The 22,794-nt window shown below is 59.3% G+C and overlaps 2 protein-coding genes, 1 long non-coding RNA gene and 1 other non-coding gene across 5 annotated transcripts; 3 read left to right on the plus strand and 1 right to left on the minus strand.

The window, feature by feature from the left end:
- Positions 1-1,147: 1,147 nt before the first annotated feature.
- Positions 1,148-3,156, plus strand: HOXC11 (homeobox C11). Of its 2 annotated transcripts, none has more exons than XM_038576190.1 (2): positions 1,148-1,839; positions 2,916-3,156. In XM_038576190.1, exons 1-2 carry the CDS (start codon positions 1,155-1,157, stop codon positions 3,146-3,148), a joined length of 918 nt encoding a protein of 305 aa, XP_038432118.1. In that variant the 5' UTR covers positions 1,148-1,154; the 3' UTR covers positions 3,149-3,156. The 2 variants fall into 2 exon arrangements, 1 of the variants encoding a protein (XP_038432118.1); XR_005379681.1 differs by lacking the exon at positions 1,148-1,839 and adding an exon at positions 2,297-2,387 and having other exon boundaries at positions 2,916-3,016.
- A 7,129-nt stretch (positions 3,157-10,285) lies between these two features.
- On the minus strand, positions 10,286-12,816 carry LOC111092797. The gene is made up of 3 exons (XR_005379682.1): positions 12,680-12,816; positions 11,914-12,111; positions 10,286-11,760 (listed from the first exon to the last, which is right to left on the minus strand). It is a non-coding gene; the product is annotated as an uncharacterized LOC111092797 (long non-coding RNA).
- Positions 12,817-13,118: 302 nt separating this feature from the next.
- On the plus strand, positions 13,119-17,439 carry HOXC10 (homeobox C10). The gene is made up of 2 exons (XM_038577833.1): positions 13,119-13,966; positions 17,117-17,439. The coding sequence occupies exons 1-2, from the start codon at positions 13,216-13,218 to the stop codon at positions 17,392-17,394; spliced, it is 1,029 nt and encodes a 342-aa protein (XP_038433761.1). The 5' UTR covers positions 13,119-13,215; the 3' UTR covers positions 17,395-17,439.
- Positions 17,440-19,752: 2,313 nt separating this feature from the next.
- MIR196A-2 (microRNA mir-196a-2) lies at positions 19,753-19,811 on the plus strand. The gene has a single exon (NR_049295.1). It is a non-coding gene; the product is annotated as a microRNA mir-196a-2 (primary transcript).
- The last annotated feature ends 2,983 nt before the right edge of the window (positions 19,812-22,794 follow it).

A 22,794-nucleotide genomic window follows, 5' to 3' on the forward strand; every position in this document is an offset into this window, starting at 1 on the left:
CCCCCTCCCTTCATATACTTCCTGAACCCTGACTCTGGGCATCTTTTCAGCCCCCAAGCTGAGGCTTGAGCCCCCAACCCAAAGGACCCCCCGGACAGAGAGAATACATGGCTCTCATTCTGATCTTTATCTGTGGGGTTTGAGATTTAAAAATCCACAGTGGATGTAGCTTTCTGCACATTGATTGACAATAAAGGCAGGCATGAAATATTCACCCAGGGCCACTCTCTCATACTAAATATTTAACACAACATTAGAGAAGGTTTTTCCCAGACTTCGCCAGGCACCGGCTGGGCGGCTGGCGCACTGCTTACCACTCGTTTATGACTAATCTGAGTCCCTAGCCGCAGGCAGCACAGCAAGCCAGACAAAGTTGGGACACTTGGCTTGCTGCTGGGCTGCCTCACCTTTGGAAAACTTCACACACTCTTCTGAGGAGTCTCTCCAAAAGAGAAAAAGGAGTCTTGACATACAGCCCTGGCCAAGAAAAGGATGGACTTCTTCAAACTCTTGTAAACAGGCACTGGCCCTCTGCGGGTTGGCGGGGTAAGAGTCCCTGAGAGTTGAGGGGGAAGGATTCACATCTCCGGCTGAACCAGGCGGTGGGGAAGGAGGACTTCATCCCCACCTCGGTCTTGGGTTCATCTCCCGGAGGAGGCAAGACCCCCCCACCTGCAGACGTGGGCAAGACCCACCTCCTACTCCTAATCCTGGGGTGAGGGTGGGGGGAGAAGAGGAAGAGCAGCAGCTAGGGGAAAAAAAAATACAATTACCCCCTCCCAGCCACCGCCCCCGCCCATCCCACCGCCCACCCCACCCCAACCCTCTCTCTCTCTCTCCTCCTTTGCTCGCTCTGTGGAATGGAGAGGAGGGGAGTGACGAGAGAAAAACGAATACAAATCTGCAATTGATTTTCATAATGTTTCTGCGGTGTTTGCAAACCAATCGCCTGAACGTCCCCATCTTACCTAAGAGAGAACCCCTCCTACGTCTGCGAAGTGCTCCGAACTGATATATGACAATATCTACTTTGGATCACGTGCTCGGGGAGAGAGACTAAGACGGATAACGCGTCATCTCGCCTTCCCAAAATTTTCCCCCCTCGCCAGATCGGGTCCAAAACCTCCATCTGGAGCCGGCAGGAGAGGAGAACGATGTTTAACTCGGTCAACCTGGGCAACTTCTGCTCGCCGTCGCGCAAGGAGAGGGGCGCTGATTTCGGCGAGCGAGGGAGCTGCGCCTCCAACCTCTATCTGCCCAGTTGCACTTACTACGTGCCCGAGTTCTCCACGGTCTCCTCCTTCCTGCCCCAGGCCCCCTCTCGCCAGCTCTCCTACCCCTACTCCGCCCAGGTGCCCCCGGTCCGCGAGGTCTCCTACGGCCTGGAGCCCTCCGGCAAGTGGCACCCCCGGAACAGCTACTCCTCCTGCTATGCGGCGGCCGACGAGCTCATGCACCGCGAGTGCCTGCCTCCTTCCACGGTCACCGAGATCCTCATGAAAAACGAAGGCTCCTACGGCGGCCACCACCACCCCAGCGCCCCGCACGCGGCCCCCGCCGGCTTCTACTCCTCGGTCAGCAAGAACAGCGTCCTGCCCCAAGCCTTCGACCGCTTCTTCGACAACGCCTACTGCGGCGGCGGCGACGCGCCCGCCGAGCCCCCCTGCCCCGGCAAGGGCGAGGCCAAGGGGGAGCCCGAGGCGACCCCGGCCTCGGGACTGGCGCCCCGGGCGGACGCGGGGGCCGAGGCCGAGGCCGAGGAGGAGAGCACGAACCCCAGCTCGTCCGGTTCAGCCCACTCGGCGGCGGCCAAGGAGCCGGCCAAGGGAGCCGCCCCCAGTAGGTAGCGGCGGCCGGGCGGGCGCGGGGAGGGGGGAGGCGCGGGGAGCGGGGAGCGCGGAGCGCGGAGCGGGGCGGCCTCGTGTTTTGGGTCAGTCCGGTTTTATGTGGAGTTTTATAAGCATTCAAAGGATTTTATTATAACCTACAAAGCCCTCTCTCCCAACGACTCGACTTTTTACGATGGAGAAGGGGTGGGGAGGGAGGGAAAAGGGCGCTTTGGAAAAGCCGGGTGAATGAGCCCCCCCCCCTTCCCCGCTATCTCTCCCTCGGTCTGTGAAATTTTTTAAAAGCGCCACCATCGCGAGCGATATTAACTTTGATCGTGAACTTAGAGGAGCGTTGAAGGAAGGATGGGGAGCCGGGCTGCCGGGGGTGGGGTGGGACGGAGGGGAGGGGTGGAGGGGGAGGAAGGGGAGGGCGAGGGAGAGACGGGGAGAAACTCGGAGAGGGGGAGTGGTGGTGGGGGGAGAAGCAATGGAGCAGAACCTGAGACCGGGGCGGCTGGGCTGCTCTGAAAAGCTGCTTTTTTTTGCAACGGGCCGAGGGTGCGTTCCGGGGCCCGCGCGGAGCCCCCCGGGGCGACGGGGAGGGGGGCGCTGGGGAGAGGCGGCTGCGGCCCGGCCCGGGGCTCAGCCTCCCCGCGCCCCGCGGCCTCGCGGCGCCGGCCCAGCCCGGGAGCGTGGAAGGCGCGGCCCGCCGGGCTCCGGGGCCCCGCGCGCGGCTCTCGGGAGGCCTCGGTGCCTGCGCGCTCGGCCCGCGCGCCCCTCTCCACTGCGCCCCGCAAAGCCGGGGCGGGGGCTCCCAGCGCCCCCGGGAGGCCGCGCAGCGCCGGGCCGAGCCCCAAGGCGCACCTGGCCGGCGCCCCCCCGCGCCCCGGGGCCCGGGGAGGGGCGGCGACCCCGCGGGCCCGGCCGGCGGGGGGTCCGGGGCCTGCGCCAGCCCCGGGCCCGGGCGCCGTCTGCAGGCAGGCCCGGCGGGAGGGCGGCCGCGGCGGGCTGGGAGCGGGGCGGCCCGGGTCTCACGTGTCTCTCTCCCCTCTCCTCGCATCGCCCCCTCCCCTCCCTCCCCTCCAGACGCCCCCCGCACCCGCAAGAAGCGCTGCCCCTATTCGAAATTCCAGATCCGGGAACTGGAGCGAGAGTTTTTCTTCAACGTGTATATCAACAAAGAGAAGCGGCTGCAGCTGTCCCGGATGCTGAACCTGACGGACCGACAAGTGAAAATTTGGTTTCAGAACAGAAGGATGAAAGAAAAAAAACTGAGCAGAGACCGGCTGCAGTATTTCTCGGGAAATCCTCTGCTGTAACCGCAGACCGGGCCCTTCTGGGGGCGGGGGCCGGGTGGGGTGGGGGGGAAGAAAGGGGAGAAATTATTTTATTTTATTTTTATTTTTTATTTTCTAACTCGCCTTCTTTCCGCGGGTGGAAAACTGGACTGTGGCCAGGGCTGGCCCCCACTGCTGGCGCCCGCGCTTCTCTCTGGAACCTCCTTCACCTTCCATCCGACTCGCTGTGGGACAGGGACGGGCCTGGAAAGAGGGTGAAGGGAAGTGTCTAACCCACGGCGAGTGGACGTGGTTGGCGCCAAGGCCAAGACTCTTTATTTAAAAAGAAAACACACCTCGCGACACTGTCTTGCTGCTCGGGTTGGGCGGGGGCGAGGGTAGTGGGTGCCTGAGCGAGCAATCCTGGGACCGAAAGCCTTCCCTTGCCCAGTGAGAAGATCTCTGCTAAGACACGGTGTCTGCCAGGGGGGACTTCCTGGGCTCCCCACCCCTGCCCCACCTACCCCCCGCTGCTGGGGGGCAGCTAAATGTGATCCTGCCTTGCTGTGAAATTTCTGTACCTTCGACCTGGTGTTAGGTGTGCAAAGTCCGTGTCCTACCTCCGTCTGCGCCCAGGCCCTGCCTGAGCCTAGTTGTTCTCCTTGTGAACGTGTAGAGCCCTCCTTTGAAATTTCTTAACTGGTGCATTAAGGTTTCCTAACCTATTTCCAAGCCGTGCCCCACTCCATGGATTTATAGCTATAGTCTATGCAGTTGTTACCTCCCTTCTTTTTTTTTTTTTTAAAAAAAAAAAAAACGATTAGGGTGGAGGAGGCAGGAGGGAGGTGGGATTGGACGCCTCCCCCATGCTGGGGCCTGAATTTTTGTAAATAAATTTCACAAGCGTTTCTTTCTACCCAGAGGGGATGGGTTGGGGGTTGGGGGGGGGGAGACTCGCCTGGAATGAGAGTCAAATCACCCATCTCTCTCCATGAGCGTGAGTGCGCGTGTACGTGTGCAATCCCCACCTTGCTCCCGTCCCAGAGGGATTGCTGTGAATTTTTTTTTTTTGGTGGCAAATAAAGATATTTCATTCTGTTCAATATTATGATTTTATTTGACCCTTTTATTAGCCCTTCTCCTCTTAAAATCCTCAGTGCTCCCAAGGCGGAGGAGAAGGATGGTGGGTAGGGCCCAGCTGGTGAGGGCAGGCTGTGAAGGTGAGGTAGGCCCAAGCTGGTGGGCCTGTACCCTCTCTGCTGGCAGGGGCAGGAGCCGTAGCTTCCTGCTGCTCTCCGGCCCAGGACATTCCACGGCTACTCTTAAAGCTCCCCTTTCTCACGTGCAGCTTGCGCAGCGTCCAAACGCCCAGCAACGCTTTCCGTTTAAGTACACGTTTGTTGTGGAGTTAATTGTAACCATCATCGAATTTAAATTTATAGGAAGTTTCTTGGCTCCACCGCCCTCTCGCCAGATGTCTCCGTCTGTTGCAGTAAATGTGCAGGGTTGAGGGTAGGGCTTTCAGTTTTTTTTTCTCTCTATGAGAAGACTGTATTGGAATTTTTATATACACTTTTGAAGGAGGGAGGGGAGAGGAGAGGAGACCAGCCCCTTGCCTTTCCTCACCAAGGCTGGCCCCTGAGGGTGGGAAGGTGGGGCTGGGCCCCTTCCCCTCAAGCACAAATGGCCAGGCTCCTCCAGACACAACAAGATGCTAGATTGGGGCCACCCTGATGTTTATACGCTGGGTCTCCCAGAGTAGAACCCCCCAGAGATTTGTTTTGTGAGGGGTTGGCATGAGGTGGGGCACCGGATAAGGGGGTGACCCATGGGGACATTCACCGTACCTACCTATATTTGCAGCATGGTGCTTTTTGCTTTTGTTTTTTGTTTTTGTTTTTGTTTTCTGTATAAAGATAACCATAGTCCTTTCAAGCGATTTCAGCGAGGGCACTCTGGCAGTCTCTGTTCCAAATTCATTCGTTATTTAGGGGCAAAGATTTGGAACCAATTCTCTCATCCTTTCCCTCTCTTTGGAACTGTTCTTATGCAATTCAAAGAAAATGTTTTTGTCAATATGGTTCTGGGGACGGATGGACAAACACCCCATCATGGACAATCGCATCCGGGCTCCGTCGTTGTTTTTGATGACAGGGATCCGGGCAGCTTAGGCATCTGGAGCTGTAATTTATTTGTAGGTGGGAGTCTTGAGGCAATATCTGAAAGCTAGGGTGTATATGCAGCCCCACGGCTCCCTGAGGGGCCCCCCACAGGTATGGAGGCTGCTGTACCTACGTGCCGTGCCCGGGAGGTGGATCTTCCATGCACGCTCTCCGTAGAGCAAACCTGACCACATGCACATTGAGGGCTCACGTCCTCTGTGGTGTGTAGCCGCTGGCAGTGTTGCTGAGTGTCAGCAATGATGAGGCTGAGGGTGCTCTGCGTGTGCGTGTGCGTGTGCCTGTGCACGCGCAAGACCTGTCCCGGTCCGAGGCTATTTATCCCCGAGTCCTAGCAGGGAATGTTGGCACGCTGGCCGTGTTTCCTAGAAGACGGAGATAACTCTATAGAGCAAACCTGTCTATAGAGCAAAATATTAATGTCCAAATGGATTCTGATTTAGGAGAAAAATATTTAAAACCTACAGCTACCACTCGCCCTGCCATACGCGGCTCAGAAAAGATCCGGGGCCCAGAAGGAATTTCGGGAGGGAGGCCGGGGCGTAGGGAGAGAACAACAAAGGCTTCTGTGACCCGGCCCGGGAACCTGCCAGGCCTTGGCGACCCTCTAAAAAGAGAAAAAGGGGTGTCTGTCCCCCAAACAAACCCGTCTTCTGGCCCCTGGGATGTCCAGCCCCCCTCGGGCTCGGGGCTCTGGGGCTCAGCCTCCCGGGTAATCCCCTCCAGCCGAGGCGCTGCCCGGGAACAAAAGATCTCCGTCTAGACGCCGCCATAAAGCACCCCCCGCGCCTCTAAACCCAGTTTCATTTCGCCCTTAACGACCCAGTCTGGCCTGTGTTAGAAAATGCTTCCGCTCTAAATAGTAAACAAACCCACCGTGGATGGTCTTGGCTCCCCCAGCACACCCCAGACCCCCACGCCATTACCCTCTTGCCCCGCATTTTCCCCTCTTCTCTTCCAGCTTTTCTCAGCTCCCGGCTCCCCAGCCCCCCCCCCCCCCCCCCCCCAGTAAATAAACCCGAGGCCGAGTTCAAAGTTTCTCGGAGCTAAGGAGGAATGTTGGTTGTAAAAATCCAAGTTTATAGCGCACGTGGGAGTTTACAAGGGTATTAAGTGGTGTGGGCTGAGAGAGAGCACTCCGGGCCCTCCCCCTCTCACCATGGGCTTTAGGGGTACAGGGAACCTTGGGGACTTGAAAGGAGAAATGGGTTGGGGCCAGCCTTGTGTCTGGGGTTTCTTTGTCCCTCCGACCCCGGCCGCCGAGGAATGGGGCTGCAGGGGCCCTTCGGAAGCCGGCTAGGCCGGCGCCGAGAGCAGGCCGGGGCCCGCGGTCCCAGAGGGAGGACGGGCGCTGAGCGGCGGCGAGCTGCAAAGTTACAGACCAGGTGTCTGACCGGGGAGCAGACCTGGGGAAGCCTAGAGCCCGGTCAGTCGGAGGGAGAAGGGCTCCGGGGGCGATTTCTCGAGTGGGCTGAAGGCAGAGGGGCATTTTCTCACCAGAGCCAAGAAGAACTTTGAACTTCAAGGAAGTCAAGGGCGCCACCCCTTCCCTCTCCCCGCCCCTCTCGGGAATCTGTTGGGCCATTCGTTTCTGGGCCACTATTCCCTCAAGGGGGCAGTCCCTGGGGTTTCCTGGTGCCCCGGGGCTGGATGACACTGTTTGCTGAACCCTCCCTGCTCAGAGCCCGCCAGAGCCCCGTGCACGCGACTACACTCTTTATTATTCATATAAACCTTTGGAAAAGGCAACGCCCGGGAAGTTTTTATAACTTTGTTTGGCATAAAACTTTTACAAGATTCCTCCTCCCTTTTCAAAAAACCTCAAGTTTTGGTCTTGCCGTGGAATGAAGTCTCGGGATCTTTAGGAGGTTGCGAGGAGAGAGGTTCTGGGGCCCCAGTGGGGGGAGGAGGAGGTGTGTGAAGCTGCCTCTCTCCGCCCAAGGCGAAACCAGGCTGGAGGCTGGAGTCAGTCTTTTCCTGAGGCCCACCTTGGACCGAGCTTTGGGGGGTTACCAGCTCACGGGGGCTACAGGCCTGCCAGACAGTCCCGACTTCTCTGCTCTTGAGGCACACCCTTACAGACCCCCCAAAGTTGGGCAATGTCAGCAGGACCAGACCTTCCCCATCACTCCCTCTTGTTCTCCTGCAGGCATCTGTCTCTCCCTCTCTCTCTCCCTCTCTCTCTCTCTCTCTCTCTGTCCACACACTGCCCCAAACACTCCCTTAACCCACTACACAAAGTAGAGACCCATACCCTTGACTCAGACCGCCAGTTTGGGAGAGTCCACATACACAGCCTTGCGTCCCTATTTCTGGCCAAGTCCACAATGGGGTTGAAGAAAGACAGAATTCAAAACGCCAAGAAATTCCTGCCCAGAGGTTCCAGAGGTTGCAAGACCGAAGGAGGAGGGCCGGCGGGCTGCAGTCCGGGGGCTCAGAGAACAAAGGTGCCAGTGTGGGGCCGTGGCTTTGGGTTGCTTAGCCCACGGGTGACCCCTCGGATCCCGACGCCCACCTGGGCCTGACAGCCCGCTCCTTCATCCCGCCTGACTCCAGCCTTGGGGATGCCAGCTGGGCTCAGACTGAGGCCATTTCAACGTGCAGCTCTGGAGGTCAGGACAACCGTAGAGCGAATTCTCCAAAGCCAGGCCTGGTGGACGCGGCTCCTCGGAGGCAATGGAACCGAAGGTACCTGAGCCCTGGGGCCGGCGCTCCAGGGAGCCGTCAGAAGAAACGGGAAGGTCCCGGCCCGCTCCTCCTTCCCTCTAATGGCGACTGCTGAGGCCTGGCCGCCGCCGCCGCCCGCGGCCCTACACTTCGCCTTGTGGGGAGCCTAGTTGTTAAGGCTGAAGGCAGGGGAAGGTCAACTCCAAGCCCGAGCAGTGAGGCTGGGGAGAGATGCCCCCCAGCCTGGTGCTTTCCCCTCCCCGAGCCCTGCAAGACAGGGAGGAACAAGAAAGCCTGGGGCTGGGGGAGACTGAAAGTCAAGGCGGAAGGAAAGCTTTGAGGAGGAGAGAAAAGAGCAAAGAATAACTTGTGTAATAAGGAAAAAGAGAAGAAGGAAACGAAGGAAACCAATGAATGAAGAAAAAGATCAGGGGATAGAAAATGAAGGAAAAAACGAATTGCAGGAGAAAAGAAGAGAAGAAAAAAGAGAAAGAGAAACAAAGCGAAAGAAGGATGAAGAAAAAGAAAGGAAGGAAGGAAGAGAGAGAGAGAGAGAGAAAGAAGGAGAGAAAAAAGGGGGAAAAGATGCAAAACGGATCTTCGAGAAGGAATTTAGCCGGTAAGGAAGGAGCGGTTTCTCGGAGCAAGCCGGCCCAGCCACAGCCCTGACTCCCCACTGGAAACCCAATCCACTGGGGCCACTTGGGAGCAAATCCCTAAAGTGAGGGGCAAGGCTACCCACCCCCCCAAGACATCTTCCCATCTGTCTCCTTGTCTCAAAGCTTCTTTCCGAAGAAGTGTTTGCTGCTGTCTGGTTTCGATTCAGGAGGCAAAGTTAAATAACTGGCCGGTCTCCGGCAGGCAGGGCAAGAATGCAGTTGTGCTGGCTCAGGTTCTCAGGCTTCAGGATGCGGGGATTGCGGGGGAACGCTGTTTTGTTAGGTAAAGGTGAATATTTGTGGCGGGGTGCACGCAATTAAGCACAAGTTAGACAAGTGTACATAAACGGTAAATTCCACAGCATCCGTGTGCAAAAGTGTGCAGCGTCCAGATGCGAGAGGGACTCTGACGGCCCGGCTGCCAGGGTGGCTGCGCGACCCGGAGTAGACCAGAGGGCCCTCCCAGCGTCCTGGGTCTCCCAGGTCTCCCTGGTACCTGTTTGAAAATCTCTCTCTGGGGCTTCTGGGCATTAGCAGTTTGCCTGGTGCTGCCCTGCTCCCAACTCAGCCCTGGCGGAGCCCGCTGTTAGCAAAGGAGAAAAACGAATTTCTCCCCCAAGTTTTGGGATGAGAATGATTTCCCTGGGCCCCCAAAACAAGAGGAAAAAAGCCTGCAATTTTCCCCACTGGTGTGATTTTGGTTTCCATTTCACTTGAAGAGATTTGAGTACACCAACTTGATTATTATTTTATTTTATTGTTTTACCCCAAGGAGAGAGTCGCTCTTCCTTTGCTCACTTCACCCTTGGAAGGTCCCGGATGATGTCCTTCACCTTTTGGGGGAAAAGCTCCTAATTTTCCTTGGAAAAATCGGGGTGTTTCCACAGGCACTTTGAGGGCCAGAGCCAGGAAGACAGGCGGCGGTTCCTTTCTGTGCGACGAGCACTACATGTTTTCTTCTTCTGTTTTCACATGGGGACCCCTAGTGCCCCAGCCCTCGGCCTGCCCTCTGGAACCACGGATCTTCCTGGAACATGCAAGGAGCCATCGAGGAGCATCCTCCTCCGCTCCCTGGCTCACGGAGCCACTGGCAGCAGGAGGCCCAGGCCCGGTCCCTGCTGCCCTTCCAGGTTCTGGATGCTGAGAAAAAGTGCAGAGTGCCAGGGCTCTCGGGAGGGTGGGTGCGATTGGTCGAGGTGTAGGCACAGCCTGAGCTCCGCCGCTCTGGTCTGCCCCCCTGGATTCTCACAGCCCCAAGTTGAGGCAAGAAGGGGGAGCCCCGGGGTCAGGCATGGGCACAGGTCTCTCGGCGCTCCAAGAAAGTTGGGGAAACGGGTTAGCTGGGTGAGCAGAGCCACACAGACCTCTCTTGACCCCATCCAGCGCCCCCAGGGGACAGGCCTGAGGGTCTGGGCTCTGTGGGGCAGGACCGGTGGGTGCCTGGTCGTGGCAGCCCGAGTGCCTTTGAACGCCAGGCCCGGACAATAGGACGGAAGCGGCCTTTGCTCGTGGCCTCGGGAAAGACCGAGCCCAAGGGGGCAGGGCTGGGACCCACGTCCGACTGTACCTTCCTGGACCCGCTCTAACGCTTCCCTCGCCCCGTCCTCATCCTCTCGTCTTCCTTTCCCTCCCCCCCTCTGGCCCAGAATCCCAAAGTCTGCAAAACCCCAACAAGTGAGGCAAGTCTGCGTCGGCCCGCCCCGCTCGGGGTCTCGTTTAACAGCTCGGGGGTTGCGTTTATCCTGCGTAATTAGAGGCAAACATTTGTCCCACCGGGGGTCCCACTTAGGCTGATGAATTTGATTCCTTTTTTCATTAATGGGCCGTGTTTATCATACTTCTAATTATTTCAACTTTAAACACTATTCGTTCTTGTGAGGAGGTGAGAGCCAAGGCGGGAGGCTCCCTCTCCCCGGGGGGGATGATTCCCGTGGAGAACGGCAGGAATTCTGAAGCGGCCCCAACCCCTCCCAGGGCTGAGGCGAGGGGTGAGTTTGGGATGGGGGTCGGGCTGGTAGGGAGAGGCAGGTCCCGAGGCGAGCGACTCTGCTCCTCTCCAGTTGGCTCCCCAGGTCCGGTCTTGGGGCTTGCTGGTTTGAGAGGTAATCTGGAGTTTGTCTTCTTCGCCCTCCGCCACCTCCCTCGCCCCCTCCCGGGCTGGGCTCGGATCCTTCCCCTGCGAGGCTCCTGGCAGCCTTCCACCACCCCAACCAGACCCCATCCTGGCCCGGCAGGGGCTCCGGGAGCTCTGTCCCAGCCCCCAGCTCTTGACACGGAGAGAAAAGCCAGGAGAAGCTAGGGTTGGCCAAGCGGTACCTGGGTGTGGAGGAGAGGGCCCAGCAGACCCCCAAACAGGGGGCAAGGGCAGGGGACTGCGACGCCAAACTCCACGGACAGGCACGCCAGGCGGCAAAATAAAGGAGATGTGAAAGAGGGGGGGAGGGAACCCCCCAAAGCCATATAATTCTCAATTGCTTTGGTCTTTAATTTCATCGCCCCATAAATGAGGAAATATCAGTTCCCATACTAAATTTTTATCCCCGGCTGATAAATATGACGGGGAATTTTCGTTGGGTCCTCGTAAAAGCGAACAGTTTCGATCAAACTGGTGGGGAAAGACTTATGCAGATAATACAAACAGAGTGGCCATAAAGTCTCCGCCGTTTCCCGCGGGGTGGGACAAATGGCTCCCTGGATTGACTGCCGCCCGGGCTGTCCCAGGGCTTGTCTGGGGCCTAAACAGCCTAACCTTGCCCCGGCCCACCCCTGTGCCGAGCCCGCGGCAACCCCTGCAAATGAAAACACAAAACCATTTCTGAGCTCCCCTGGCCGGCCCTGCAAGCGAGTCCCACGGTACTCGTCTTCTTCCAGGATTCCCGGGTCCGGGGACCCCCGGTGCCTCCTCTCCTGCCCCCGGGATGAGCGAGGCCGGCGGGTTTCCTGCCGAGGTCCTTTTCTAGCCGCCGCGGGCTTGGGCCTCCTCTAGGAGCGATCGGGCCTCCGCACTCCTCCACCCGCGCCAGGGCGCCCTGAGCCCAGGGCCTCTCCCCGCCAGGCTCCGGCCCTTTGGAAAATGGAAACCCCAGGCTTCGTCCCGGGGAAAATGCGGGGCGACCGGAAAGGCAAGTTATTTTCCAGATTCCGTTTCCTGAGGAAGGGGTGGAGAGCTTTAGTTCGCTTTGGGAGAAAGGCGATGGAGAAGCGGAAAGAACTGTCTAAAACATACCTGCCCCCTTATTTCTCGTTTTCCTTTATTTAAAAAAAAAGAAGAAGAAGAAGAAGAAGAAGAAATGAAACCCACAAAAACAGGCTGGTTCCTCTTCTCCGCTCAAAAATGCAAACGCAACCAGCAGCAGCCGCAGCTCACTCGCCCTGGAAGGGACACTTCTCTGGGTCGGATGTTGTCGCCTGTGCTGTCCTGGTTTCCCCGTGTGATACGTGACTCCCACAAAACCAGCGCAGGGCCTGCAGGTTCCCTCTTCCTCTCTGGGAATATTCCCTGTGTTAGTGGGGGCAAGGTCAACTGGAAAGCGGGAGCCGCCAAGGCCTGGAGCGAAACGGCCCGGCCCCGGCCCGGCCTGGAACCGACTCCAAGGCCAAAGGCTCTGCAGCCCCAGAGGCGGTGACCCAGGAGCCGCCCAGCCCGCCGGCCCGGTCCGCACTCCCGGACGGTCCTGGAGCCCGTGGCTCCCTCCACCCTGCGGACCCCTAGATGCCCCCGGGAACCCCCTTTACCCTCCTCCAGCAGCCTTGAAGTGATGGTGACCCCCTCCCAGGCCCACCCAGGCCCTGGAGATGCCCACAGGCAGCCTGCAGCTCGCGCAGCTCCCACCAAGGGAGGTTCCCCCAAACTGAGCTCCCGGGCCCAGCCCGGCGAACCGGGGCGCGCCAGAGCAGAAAGTTTAGTTCTGTTGGGGGAATTCCTGAACTTTTCCTGCCTTCCTCTGCCCACTGGAGCCCTCCCCGCCGCACCCCAGGCCTCGCCGCACACCCATCCCCAGGGAAGGAGCGGGGAGGCTCGGGCCGAGGAGAGGGAAAGAAGAGGCAGGGAGAAGGGGAAGAAGTACCTGAATCGTGTCTTGACCTTTTAATTTGAATTTGACTGTTTTGAGCACCGACTGGCCTTGCCCGCTCCCTCTGTCCTGCCTCTCCCCCCTCTCCGCCCCACCGTCCCCAGGCGGTGCAGGCTGGTTCCCGGGTAAACAAACCCGGTTCTCCCCAGCGCCCCCCCGCGCCCCGGCCCCCGCCGCCCCCGCCGCCCCGGGGGCGCTTCCTTTGTTCGCGGGAAGGGCTCGGGCGCCCCTACCCCGCGGCGGCTGCTAGGTGGCGCTGTTGCTCCACGCTGCGCGCTCCGCCCGCCGACAACTTGACCCCGCTGACGTCACGGCCGTCTGAATCATCAAGGCCATTTTCAAATCCCATTGGTCTAGCCGTCACATGGCGAGGCCCGAAGTGCGCGGATAATTATGGGGCTGGTGCCCCCCCGCTCCCCTCCCGCCCCTCCAGCCGCCCCTCCAGCCGCCCCCCCCCCGGATGGGGGAAAAAAAAAAGATGTCAGCTCCTCCGCCGTAGTGTTGCTCCTTAAAAACCCCTCTCTCTGAAAATGACATGCCCTCGCAATGTGACTCCCAACTCGTTCGCGGAGCCCGGGGCCGCGCCGGGCGGAGCAGAGCGCTACGGCCGGGGCGCAGGCATGTACATGCAGCCTGGGAGTGACTTCAACTGCGGGGTGATGCGGGGCTGCGGGCTCGCGCCCTCGCTCTCCAAGAGGGACGAGGGCGGCAGCCCCAACCTCGCCCTCAACACCTACCCGTCCTACCTCTCGCAGCTGGACTCCTGGGGCGACCCCAAGGCCGCCTACCGCCTGGAGCAACCTGTTGGCAGGCCGCTGTCCTCCTGCTCCTACCCACCTAGTGTCAAGGAGGAGAATGTCTGCTGCATGTACAGCGCGGAGAAGCGGGCGAAAAGTGGCCCCGAGGCAGCCCTCTACGCCCACCCCCTGCAGGAGTCCTGCCTCGGGGAGCACGAGGTGCCCGTGCCCAGCTACTACCGCGCCAGCCCCAGCTACTCCGCGCTGGACAAGCCGCCCCACTGCGCCGGGGCCAACGACTTCGAGGCCCCCTTCGAGCCGCGGGCCAGCCTGCACCCGCGCGCCGAGCACCTGGAGTCGCCCCAGCTCGGGGGCAAAGTGAGTTTCCCCGAGACCCCCAAGTCCGACAGCCAGACCCCTAGCCCCGGGGAGATCAAGACGGAGCAGAGCCTGGCGGGCCCCAAGGGCAGCCCCCTGGAGGGCGACAAGGAGCGCGCCCGGGCGGCGGACTCCAGCCCGGACACCTCGGACAACGAGGCGAAAGGTAAGGCTGCGCGGCCCGCGGCCCCGGCCGGCTCTCCCGGGCCCGGGCGGGGCGGGGCGGGGCGGGCCGGGGGCGCGCGGAGGCCGGACGGGCCCGGGATGGATGCGCCCCAGCGCCGGGCCCCGCGCCCGGGAAGGGGAGCGGCGGCCTGGCGGGGCCGGGGCCGGGGCCGGGGCCGGGGGCCGGGGGCCGGGGGCCGGGGGCGCCGAGCCCGGGACGCTGCGCCCGCTGCGGCCGCCCGGGCTGCGCTCGCTGGGCGCGGGGCCGCGGGGGCTGCCGAGCCCGGGCGGGTCGGAGGCTTTTGCAAAAAGCTTAAAATGGCGATGCCGGGCCGGGGACGGGGGAGGCGAGGCGGGGCAGAGCGAGGATGCCGCGGGGCTGCCGGCTGCGCTCTCCCAGGTGAACGTCGCTCCCCTCGCAGCGCGGCTCGCTGCCCGGGGCTCTGGTGCGTGCGCCGCGGGCTCGGCCCGGGGCAGGGCCCGAGGAGTGGAGGTGAAGGGCTGCGGCCCGTCCTCCCTCCCCGGGCGCGGCTTGGGGCTGCCCCTGGCACAGGGCGTCTGGCGTGGTGCAAGTTTCTGGTCTCCCCCTGCTAAAGGTTGTCTTTTTTCCTTTTTCCTTTTCTGTTCCTAGTTCAATCAACAAAATGTATTTTTCCCCCATTGTTTCTCCAAAGGCAGCCCACAAATGAGTGGTTGGGCGATTTCTGTGTGCGTGGCAAGCGGTTTTCTCCCGAAAGGGAGTGTTGCGTTAGTCGGATTTATCTCACGGTGATTTTGGTTGGAGGGGGAAAGCCTGGCCAAGAGTTCAAGCTCAGGGTTCGAGATGCATCTCTGCTGCAGGAACCGGGGGCCTCCAGGACGGGTCTCTGACACCTGGAGAAAGAATGTGCCAGACACGGGAGCAGTGGAAGGGGCCTGAGGGGACCGGCTTTCCTCCGAAAAGTTGGAGCGGAAAGCATCAGCAAAAGGCCCAACTGGGAGGAGAGGAGTAAACGTGTGTCCCCACGCCCCCACCCCCGTGGCTCTGGCTGCGGGAGGCTGCTTGGAAGTGGGGCTCACTGGTTGTAGAGGCAGATGAGATCCTGAGAGCTGAGCAGACTGGGGGCGGCCTGGATCCTCAGAGTCTTGTGGCGCTTTGTATATGGATGCGGCGCACACGCATGCCTGGCGGCGACCTGTGTCACACTCACACACACGCCTCTCGCATGCTTCGCGCACACTCACGCATGCCCGCTCACACACACGCGCGCGCACTGTTTTGGCGGGCAAGGGGCAAGGACAGCGCCTTGCCCTCTTGGGTCTCCTCTGCAAAGGTGGCCTTGGCAAACCAGCCCACAGAGACCCCAGCCAGAGGAGCCCGGGGGTGTGTTCATGAGGCTCAAGGAGAGAGTGAGGTACTCACACCCACCAAGGCTTCCCTCTGGCACATGTGCGGCAGGCAGGAGGGCTTAATTTTGTGCCCTCTCCCCAGACCCTGAGCTCTGTTGGGATACAATCTTAGAGTAGGAAAAGCTGGATCCCGGCCCCACCAAAAGCAAAGTCAAGGTTAACAAGCCCACCTCCTAGCTCCAACTGCCCCCATTCCTGTAGGCTCCCCTTTCTCCCCTCCCTCCCCACTACCACCTAAGCCCTTCCACCCCAACTAATCCCTCTCAGTCAGCCTGTGCCCTTCAAGCCTCCACATCCCCTCTTACCGCCCCCTCCCATACGGTGTCTCAACCAGGCCAGAGGCAAGAGGGCTTTTGGCCAGACTTCCCCATTTGTAATTTCTTCCTTCCCCCCAAACCCAATAACCCCAATAAGAAAATAAATAAGACAGGGTTAGATGTGGAGAGCCCTGAAACAATCTGGCAAGAGGCTGCAGGTGCAGAGGCAGGAGCAGAAGTAAGGACCTTCAGATCCCTTGAACTACAGCCCCAAGTTTGCATTTTTTTTCTGGTGCCTCTCGGTTCCCCAAGGGCCCCTGCCTCATTCCCCATCAAGATAAGATCCAGGAATTGGGCAGTTCCATTTGGCAAAGGGGGGAAGATAGAGCACAGAGCTATCAGCAGCCCCCTTCGCTGGGTGCCCTTCTTGGGTCTCTGGACTCTGGGGGGTTTTTTGCTAGAAAAGATGGCCAAGGTCTCTTCTGCTGCTTGAGGAGCAAAGCTGGTCCATTGCACCAAGACTGTGCACCAGGGAGAGAAGCTGTCACTAAGATAATGGGGGATACACACTGTATCTGTGGCATCTCCTTGTATGAATAGACACATGTGCACATCTGTGTGTGTGTGTGTGTACATTTGTGTAGGAGTGCGTACCTCTACAGGAATGGACGTGTACATACAGGCACACATAGCTATCTAGGCTAGATGGAGATTTCCAGGAGGCTGCATTTCCTCAGGGTATCTCTCTCCCTTGACCTTAGGTCCTATGGCTAGGGCAGTTGTCTGAGGACCCTTCAGCATGCCCCAGAGCTGTTGCCCCTGACCTCTGCTGCCTGCACGAGCAACCCTGCTTCAGCTACTCACACCTGGGGGAAATGGCCAGGAGAGGAAGAGCTGGCAACGGGAGATTGAAAGGGGCAGAGTTGCTCTGTGGCACTTCAGGTGGGAACAAGGGCTGGGGGTCTGGAACAGGGACAGCTGCAATGGCCTCTGGCCACGGGGACTAAGGCGAAGTCCCTCTGTCCCTCCGCTGCTGAGTTGAGAGGGGTCAAAGCTCTCTGGGAATTGCTCTAGGCAGCGGGGTGGACTCCGCAACCCCCTGTCTGGGGCCTGGGAAGTGCTCTTCCTTCTAGTTGGATTTTTCCAGAACTGGATTGGAACAGAGAGGAGGGAGGGCCTGGTGAGGTGGAGAGCGCCCGCCAGGGTCAGTAAGCTGAGGGAGAGTGGGAGTACTCAGAATCTGCTAGGTCAAGGTGGATTTGGGTCATTTAATTCATAAATGCTTCGGAGGCAGGAACTTTCTGTCTTCCCCCGTGGAAGCCTAGGCCATCCAAAGAAATCCTAAGAGCCCTGAGCCCCAGAGGACCCAGCAGCCAGGCCTGTGGGGCGAGAGCAGCTCCCCGTGCTCCCCCAGCCGCCCCCCCAGCAGGCTGCCAGAGGCTGCAGCGGCTGCGAGGCTTTGCCTCTTCCAGGGATACTTATGTAAATAATGTTATTTTTAACAGAGGAGATAAAGGCAGAAAACACCACAGGAAATTGGCTGACAGCAAAGAGCGGAAGGAAGAAGAGGTGCCCCTATACTAAACACCAGACGCTGGAATTGGAGAAAGAATTTCTGTTCAATATGTATTTGACGCGAGAGCGCCGCCTGGAGATTAGCAAGACCATTAACCTTACAGACAGACAAGTCAAAATCTGGTTTCAAAATCGCAGAATGAAACTCAAGAAAATGAACCGAGAGAATCGGATCCGGGAACTGACCTCCAATTTTAATTTCACCTGAGCGCGCGGCCTCCCCTCCCCCGCCCCCGCCCCCCGCTCCTTCCTTTCCCCGCCCCTCCTCCCTTTGTGCCTGGTGGTATATTTTTTTTTTTCCTCCCCGAGTATAAATGCAACGCGCCTGCAAAAAAAGGCAAAGACCTCAGACTCTCCTTCCAAGGGACCTATGGTTCGTGCCGCGAAGATGCATCCACCTAAAGCATGAGAAATGGGGTGCCGGGGCGTGGGGTGTGGTGTGCCCGCATAGATGAGGGTGGGAGTGTGGCTGGTGTGTGTGTCAACCCCTCACTCACCCACGCACTCACGCACACCATCCTGTCCTCCATGCAAAGTTAAGGTCGAATCCACCCGGTCAAGGGGGAAAAAGAGGGAAAAAAAAAAAAAAGAAATCAACCAGAGAAGGTCTGTAATCTCGCAGAGCACAGTCAGGATCGCTCCTTCCTTGCTGCATTTCCTCCTTAGCATAATAGACGTTTTGGAAAGTTCGGCTAGTGTTTATGTGTTTGTCGTAGCGCCCAGCGCCTCCACCAAACCCTCTCCGTGTCTTTACCTCCCAGTCGCTCTGAGAATCTGCTTGAAGTCTCGTATTTGTACTGCTTTCTGCTTTTCTCCCATCCTCCCAGCAGCCCCCACATCCCCCCCGCCACTGACACCTCAGAAATTCCATCCAGAGGAATACAAAAAAAAATTTAAAAATTAAAGCTAGAACATAGTGAAGCAAAGACAGACTGCCCCCCCCCCCCCCGCCAAATATCACCCTGTCCCTGTCTGGGAGTTGTGTTATTTAAAGATATTCTGTATGTTGTATCTTTTGCATGTAGCTTCCTTAATGGAGAAGAAAATCCTAATAAATTTCCAGAATCGTAATCCTCAAATGGGTGGTTTTTTGTTTTCAAGTGTTTTTTAGCAACACCCCCACCCCAAAAGAGGCTGAGTGTGTGGATGTGTGTGTTTTGTGTTTGACTCATCTCCTAGAGCCTTTCTAGAATGTCTCTTGGCGGGTTTAATGTAAGTGAGAGACCATAACGTTGATTTAAATATTATCCAGGTGACCACAATAAGTCAAGGTCATAAAACAGTAATGTCAGGACGGTCTTGGTGCGCGCGAGAGGTGGATTTTATGATCTGCAAATATAATGTGGTGCTGCAGTAAAAGATGCATTTAAAGGTGACTGGAGGAGGGAAGAGGCAGAGAGCAAACTGCAATCTTGAGGAGCAGACGGATCTGATTGCCTGGGGTGCTGGGCCAGGCGCACCCCACCGCTGCCGGGGGAACCCCAAGAGCCCCCCACCTATCCAAAGAGAGGAATAAACTTAACCGCCGGAGGGGGACGAGGAGCCCAGCCACCCCCCCTCGACAGCAGCAGCAGAAGCACAGGCAGAGGCAGGAGGAGGAGGCGGCGACAAGGTAAGAGAAGCGGTTTCTTGTTCTTCTCTTGGCGCTGGAGTGGGGACTGGCGGCGTCCCCAGGTGCCCGGCGTGCAGCGGGCACGACGGGGACGAAGGTGTTGCGGGCATCCGGGCTTGCCGAGAGCCCAGGCTCGCCTCGTGGCCGCTCGAAGCGGAGGGCAGTGGCCGGGAGCTCCCGCTCCTCCCCTCCCCGACCCGCGGCCGTGGGCTTCGGCGGTTAAAGGGGTAAATTGGTGGTTTTTGGCTTCTTTCTCTCCGCGGGCACTTAGGGTCGCCTCGAGGTCGACACATGGATGTAGATGTGGCTCAGTCTGGTCGTCTGCTGGGGGAAGCAGAGGGAGGGTAGGCTCGGGGAGGGCTGGAGCTGGGGGCTTAGGTTTCCTGCTCTGTGCTGGTTTGGATGCGAGCCTTGTTCAGGCTCTCGGTCCCCACGCTCCCTGGCCGTGGGGCTTTGCCAGGCAAGTGGCCTGATTGGAAGAGGCTCTGGAGCTCGGGCGCCGTGGGTCGGCCACCCATAGAGGCAGGGAAGCCGAGCAGAGCTGCGAGAGGGAGAGGCTCAGAGGGGACCCAGGAGGAGGGCACGGGAGAGCCAGCTGGGCGAGCCGGGGGACCCAGCTCAAGAGTGGAAGGGCGCTCCGGCTTCCCCCAGGGCCAGGGCCGGAGGCAGGGGAATAGCTCCGCTGCGGGGCGGGGGGCGGGGCGGGGGTTTGGCGGCTGGAGGTCCCATTTCACCAGAGTTTCCCTGAGCAATGTGCTCAGACCAGAGGCTGAGGAGGCAGTCAGAGCCCCCTACCCACCCAGCCACCCAAAGTCTACTCTGGTCCTTAGGGAGGTTGTGGGGGCGGAAAGGGGGACGGGGCTGAATTTCTTCCTTCCGCAACCCCCTTCCCTTCTCCTCCCGATAGATGCAAAGCCGAATCTCCCGCCCTGCTCGCTCAGCTGATCTGTGGCTTAGGTAGTTTCATGTTGTTGGGATTGAGTTTTGAACTCGGCAACAAGAAACTGCCTGAGTTACATCAGTCGGTTTTCGTCGAGGGCCCCAACCCACCTACCCCGCTCCTTCCCTCCCCAGGGGCACTGCCCCTTGGCCGGCCTCCTCCCAGATAGGGCAAAATGGGTACAGACTGAGGAGGGCAAGCTGTGCGTGGGGCCGCAGGACAAGTCTGGGGAGCCCCGCTTTATACTGTCCACTCCTCAGCCTGTCCCAGTCCCCGTGACTGAGGGAGAGGAGTTGTTCCCGCAGCTATTGTTTCCTGGACCCAGCTGATGGAGACAGACAAAGAAAGTCTAGCCAATTCCAAGGAAATTGAGGAATTGGAGTAAGAGGTGGCCTGGTGGGCCCGCTCAGTTGGGCAGCAGGGTGGGGCAGGATCAGTAAGAGAGAGAAGAGCTCGGGGCGAGAAGCGAGTCTCTGAAGGGGCCAGCTTTTCTCACCTGCCACCTCCAGAGACAAAAATCTGCCCCCAGTCGGCTGGGGCTGGAGTGGTCCCTTAGAAAAGTGGGGTGCCTGGGGGGCTCCTGAGAGTCAGGGAACTCTGAGTGCCAGCTCAGCCACCTCCCCTTCCCTTTCTACAGCTCCATCCCCGCGAGAAGGGCAGATTTAGCGTGTTTGTAGGTTAGAGGAGAGCCATCAAGTCCAAGTAGACCCCCCCCCACCCTACTGGGAAGCGTCAGGGCAGGAACCTGGCTCCAGCCTCTGTCTAGCTGTCTGTGGCCCGTAGGCCTGGGTCTGTGGTGTCTGTGGCTGTCAGGCAGCTGCTGGTGCTCGCGCTGTGTGGAAGTGTCTGGGTGAACGGAGGCTGCCAGCGCCCACCATTACCATATTGTTGGGAAGGCTGGTGGCTGTGCCAGGGGGAGGAGGGGAGCGTAATGGAGTAAAGGAGGATCTGAGCAATGTGAAACTTTGCAAAGCGTCTTCGCCTCCTTTCCCCACCTGGTTCCTCAGTTCTGGCCCTGGTTGCTCGAGAGAAGGCTCTCAAAAGAGGCTTCTCTCCCTGCGGAGAAAAATGGGAGGGGGGCCGGGGAGAATGGGGAGATACACCCCTGTTCTCGGGGAGACTGGGAAAGAGAAAGCCAAAAGGAGAAGGACTGGCTCTTGGTTCTCTTACTTTGGAATTATTATGAATATTAAAGCGTTTTAAACTTTGAGAGGGGAACAAAATTATGTCCCTGTACCAAAATAGATACACGGAGTTCTATGACTGGGGGGGTGGGAGATATAGCTAACCTTGGAGACGAGTGGGGGTCTCTGTTTCTATATCTCTGTCTCCTCCAGACTCTCTCAAATCCCCAGTATATTTTTACGTGCGTTCTTCGTGTATTTCTCTCTCTCTCTCTCTCTCTCTCTCTCTCTCACAAAGAGATTTCTTTTGACCCCAAGGAGGCTAGCAGAGAAAATGGGAATAGAGACTTTGTTCTCCCTAGCTGAATTTGTTAGTCTGTCTTTCTGTCTAACCGCCCCCTCCCCAGCCTTTCGTGGGGGAAAATAATCCCTTCCCTTGAAGGGAAGTGCTCCAACCTCTCCATGGCTCCCGGGGAAATAGGGAGGTTTTCAGAGAGGGAGGCCAGCTGGTGCGAAGCAGGCAGGGGCTCCCCTGGTTTGGGAGCCCCTCGCCGCCGTCTCTGAGTTCTCAAGCTGTCAGAAGCACAGGGCCAGTTGAAGTGAAGGGAGTCCCAGGCAGGGGCGGGGTGCTCAGGAGTGCCTGGCTGGAGAGAGTGTCCCTGATGGGCCGAAATTCACCAATGAACGACTTTTGCGCTCTGGGTCTCTCTCTGCCCCCATTTCCGTTTTAAAGTCGGTGGGCTTAGGGGAGGGTGGCCACAGAGCCACGAGTCTGGGGTGTCCCCCTCCCCAGATCCCGGGGAATGGGGTGAGTTCTCATCGGGCCAAGGTGAGGGCCAGTCCTGGTGGCCAGAGTCCACCCTGGGGCCCTGGGACCGTAGATGATGGCTAAGGCGACGGTGATTATTTATTCGCTTCGCTGGAAGGGAGTCTTCAGAAGAAACAGCGTGAAGAGGAGGGAAAAAATTATCTCTCTCGTCTGCGGATATTAAGATGGATTTTTATTTCTTAAAGGACCCTCCCCGCCGAGAGCGCATAAGCGTAAACTTAATATATGCTCCGCAGCCCAACTCCAGAAATCGCAATAAAAGTTAAAACCTCCCCTACTGGTTTTTTTTAATTATGATATGGGAAAGAGGAGCAGGATTTATAGAGCTGAACTCCCGGCGTGTGAGTGTTTAAGACTTGCGGGAGCCGGAGGACGAGGCAGGCGAGAGCTCGCCAAGGAGAGCCTCGGGCTCCGAGACGGCTCGCGGGCGGCGGGGGCTCCGGCCGGCCCGGCGAGCCTCCGCGGCCTCCCCGGCGGGACCCCGGCTCCCTCCTGCCCGGCCCACGGCCTTGCCTCGGCTCGGAGACGCAGCCTTTCCCGGGAACAGGTGAAGGGCAGCGGCGGCTGGGGCCTGGGGGCTGCGGGGGGGCCCCGGCTTTGTGTGTGCGGGGCCCGGGCAGGGGCGCGCGGGGCGCGCGGGGGTGTCGGCCGGCGGGAGCGCGGACCGGGAGGATCGCGTGTGGACTTGGGCCGCGGCGGAGCAGGGCGCGCTCCGGGGCAGGCGGGCGGCGAGGCGGGCAACCGGATGTGCAGCCGCGAGCAAGGGCCTCGGGGTCCGCTTGGCGTGTGCGCGGCCGGGCGCGGCGGCCCCAGCGTGGAGCGCGCGGGGCGCGGGGAGGCAGCAGGCCCCGCACCCCTCGCCCCTGCGGCGTCCGCGCGGAGCCGGCCCGCGGTCGGAGCCCGCAAAGTGGGCGCGGGTGGGGGTCTTCCTTCCTTGCTTTTCCGCCCCGGAGCTCCTCGTCTCTGTGTGTCTCTCTCTTTCGGAGATACCTGGATTTGGTCCAGAACAGGTTGCCCGCGGGAGGGCCCCGCGAGCGGCAGCGCGAGGGAGGGAGAGAGGGAGGGAGGGCGAGAAGGAGGGAGGGAGGGAGGGAAGGAGGGCG

The sequence above is a fragment of the Canis lupus genome, chromosome 27, assembly GCF_011100685.1.
Source record: "Canis lupus familiaris isolate Mischka breed German Shepherd chromosome 27, alternate assembly UU_Cfam_GSD_1.0, whole genome shotgun sequence".
NCBI lineage: Eukaryota > Metazoa > Chordata > Mammalia > Carnivora > Canidae > Canis > Canis lupus.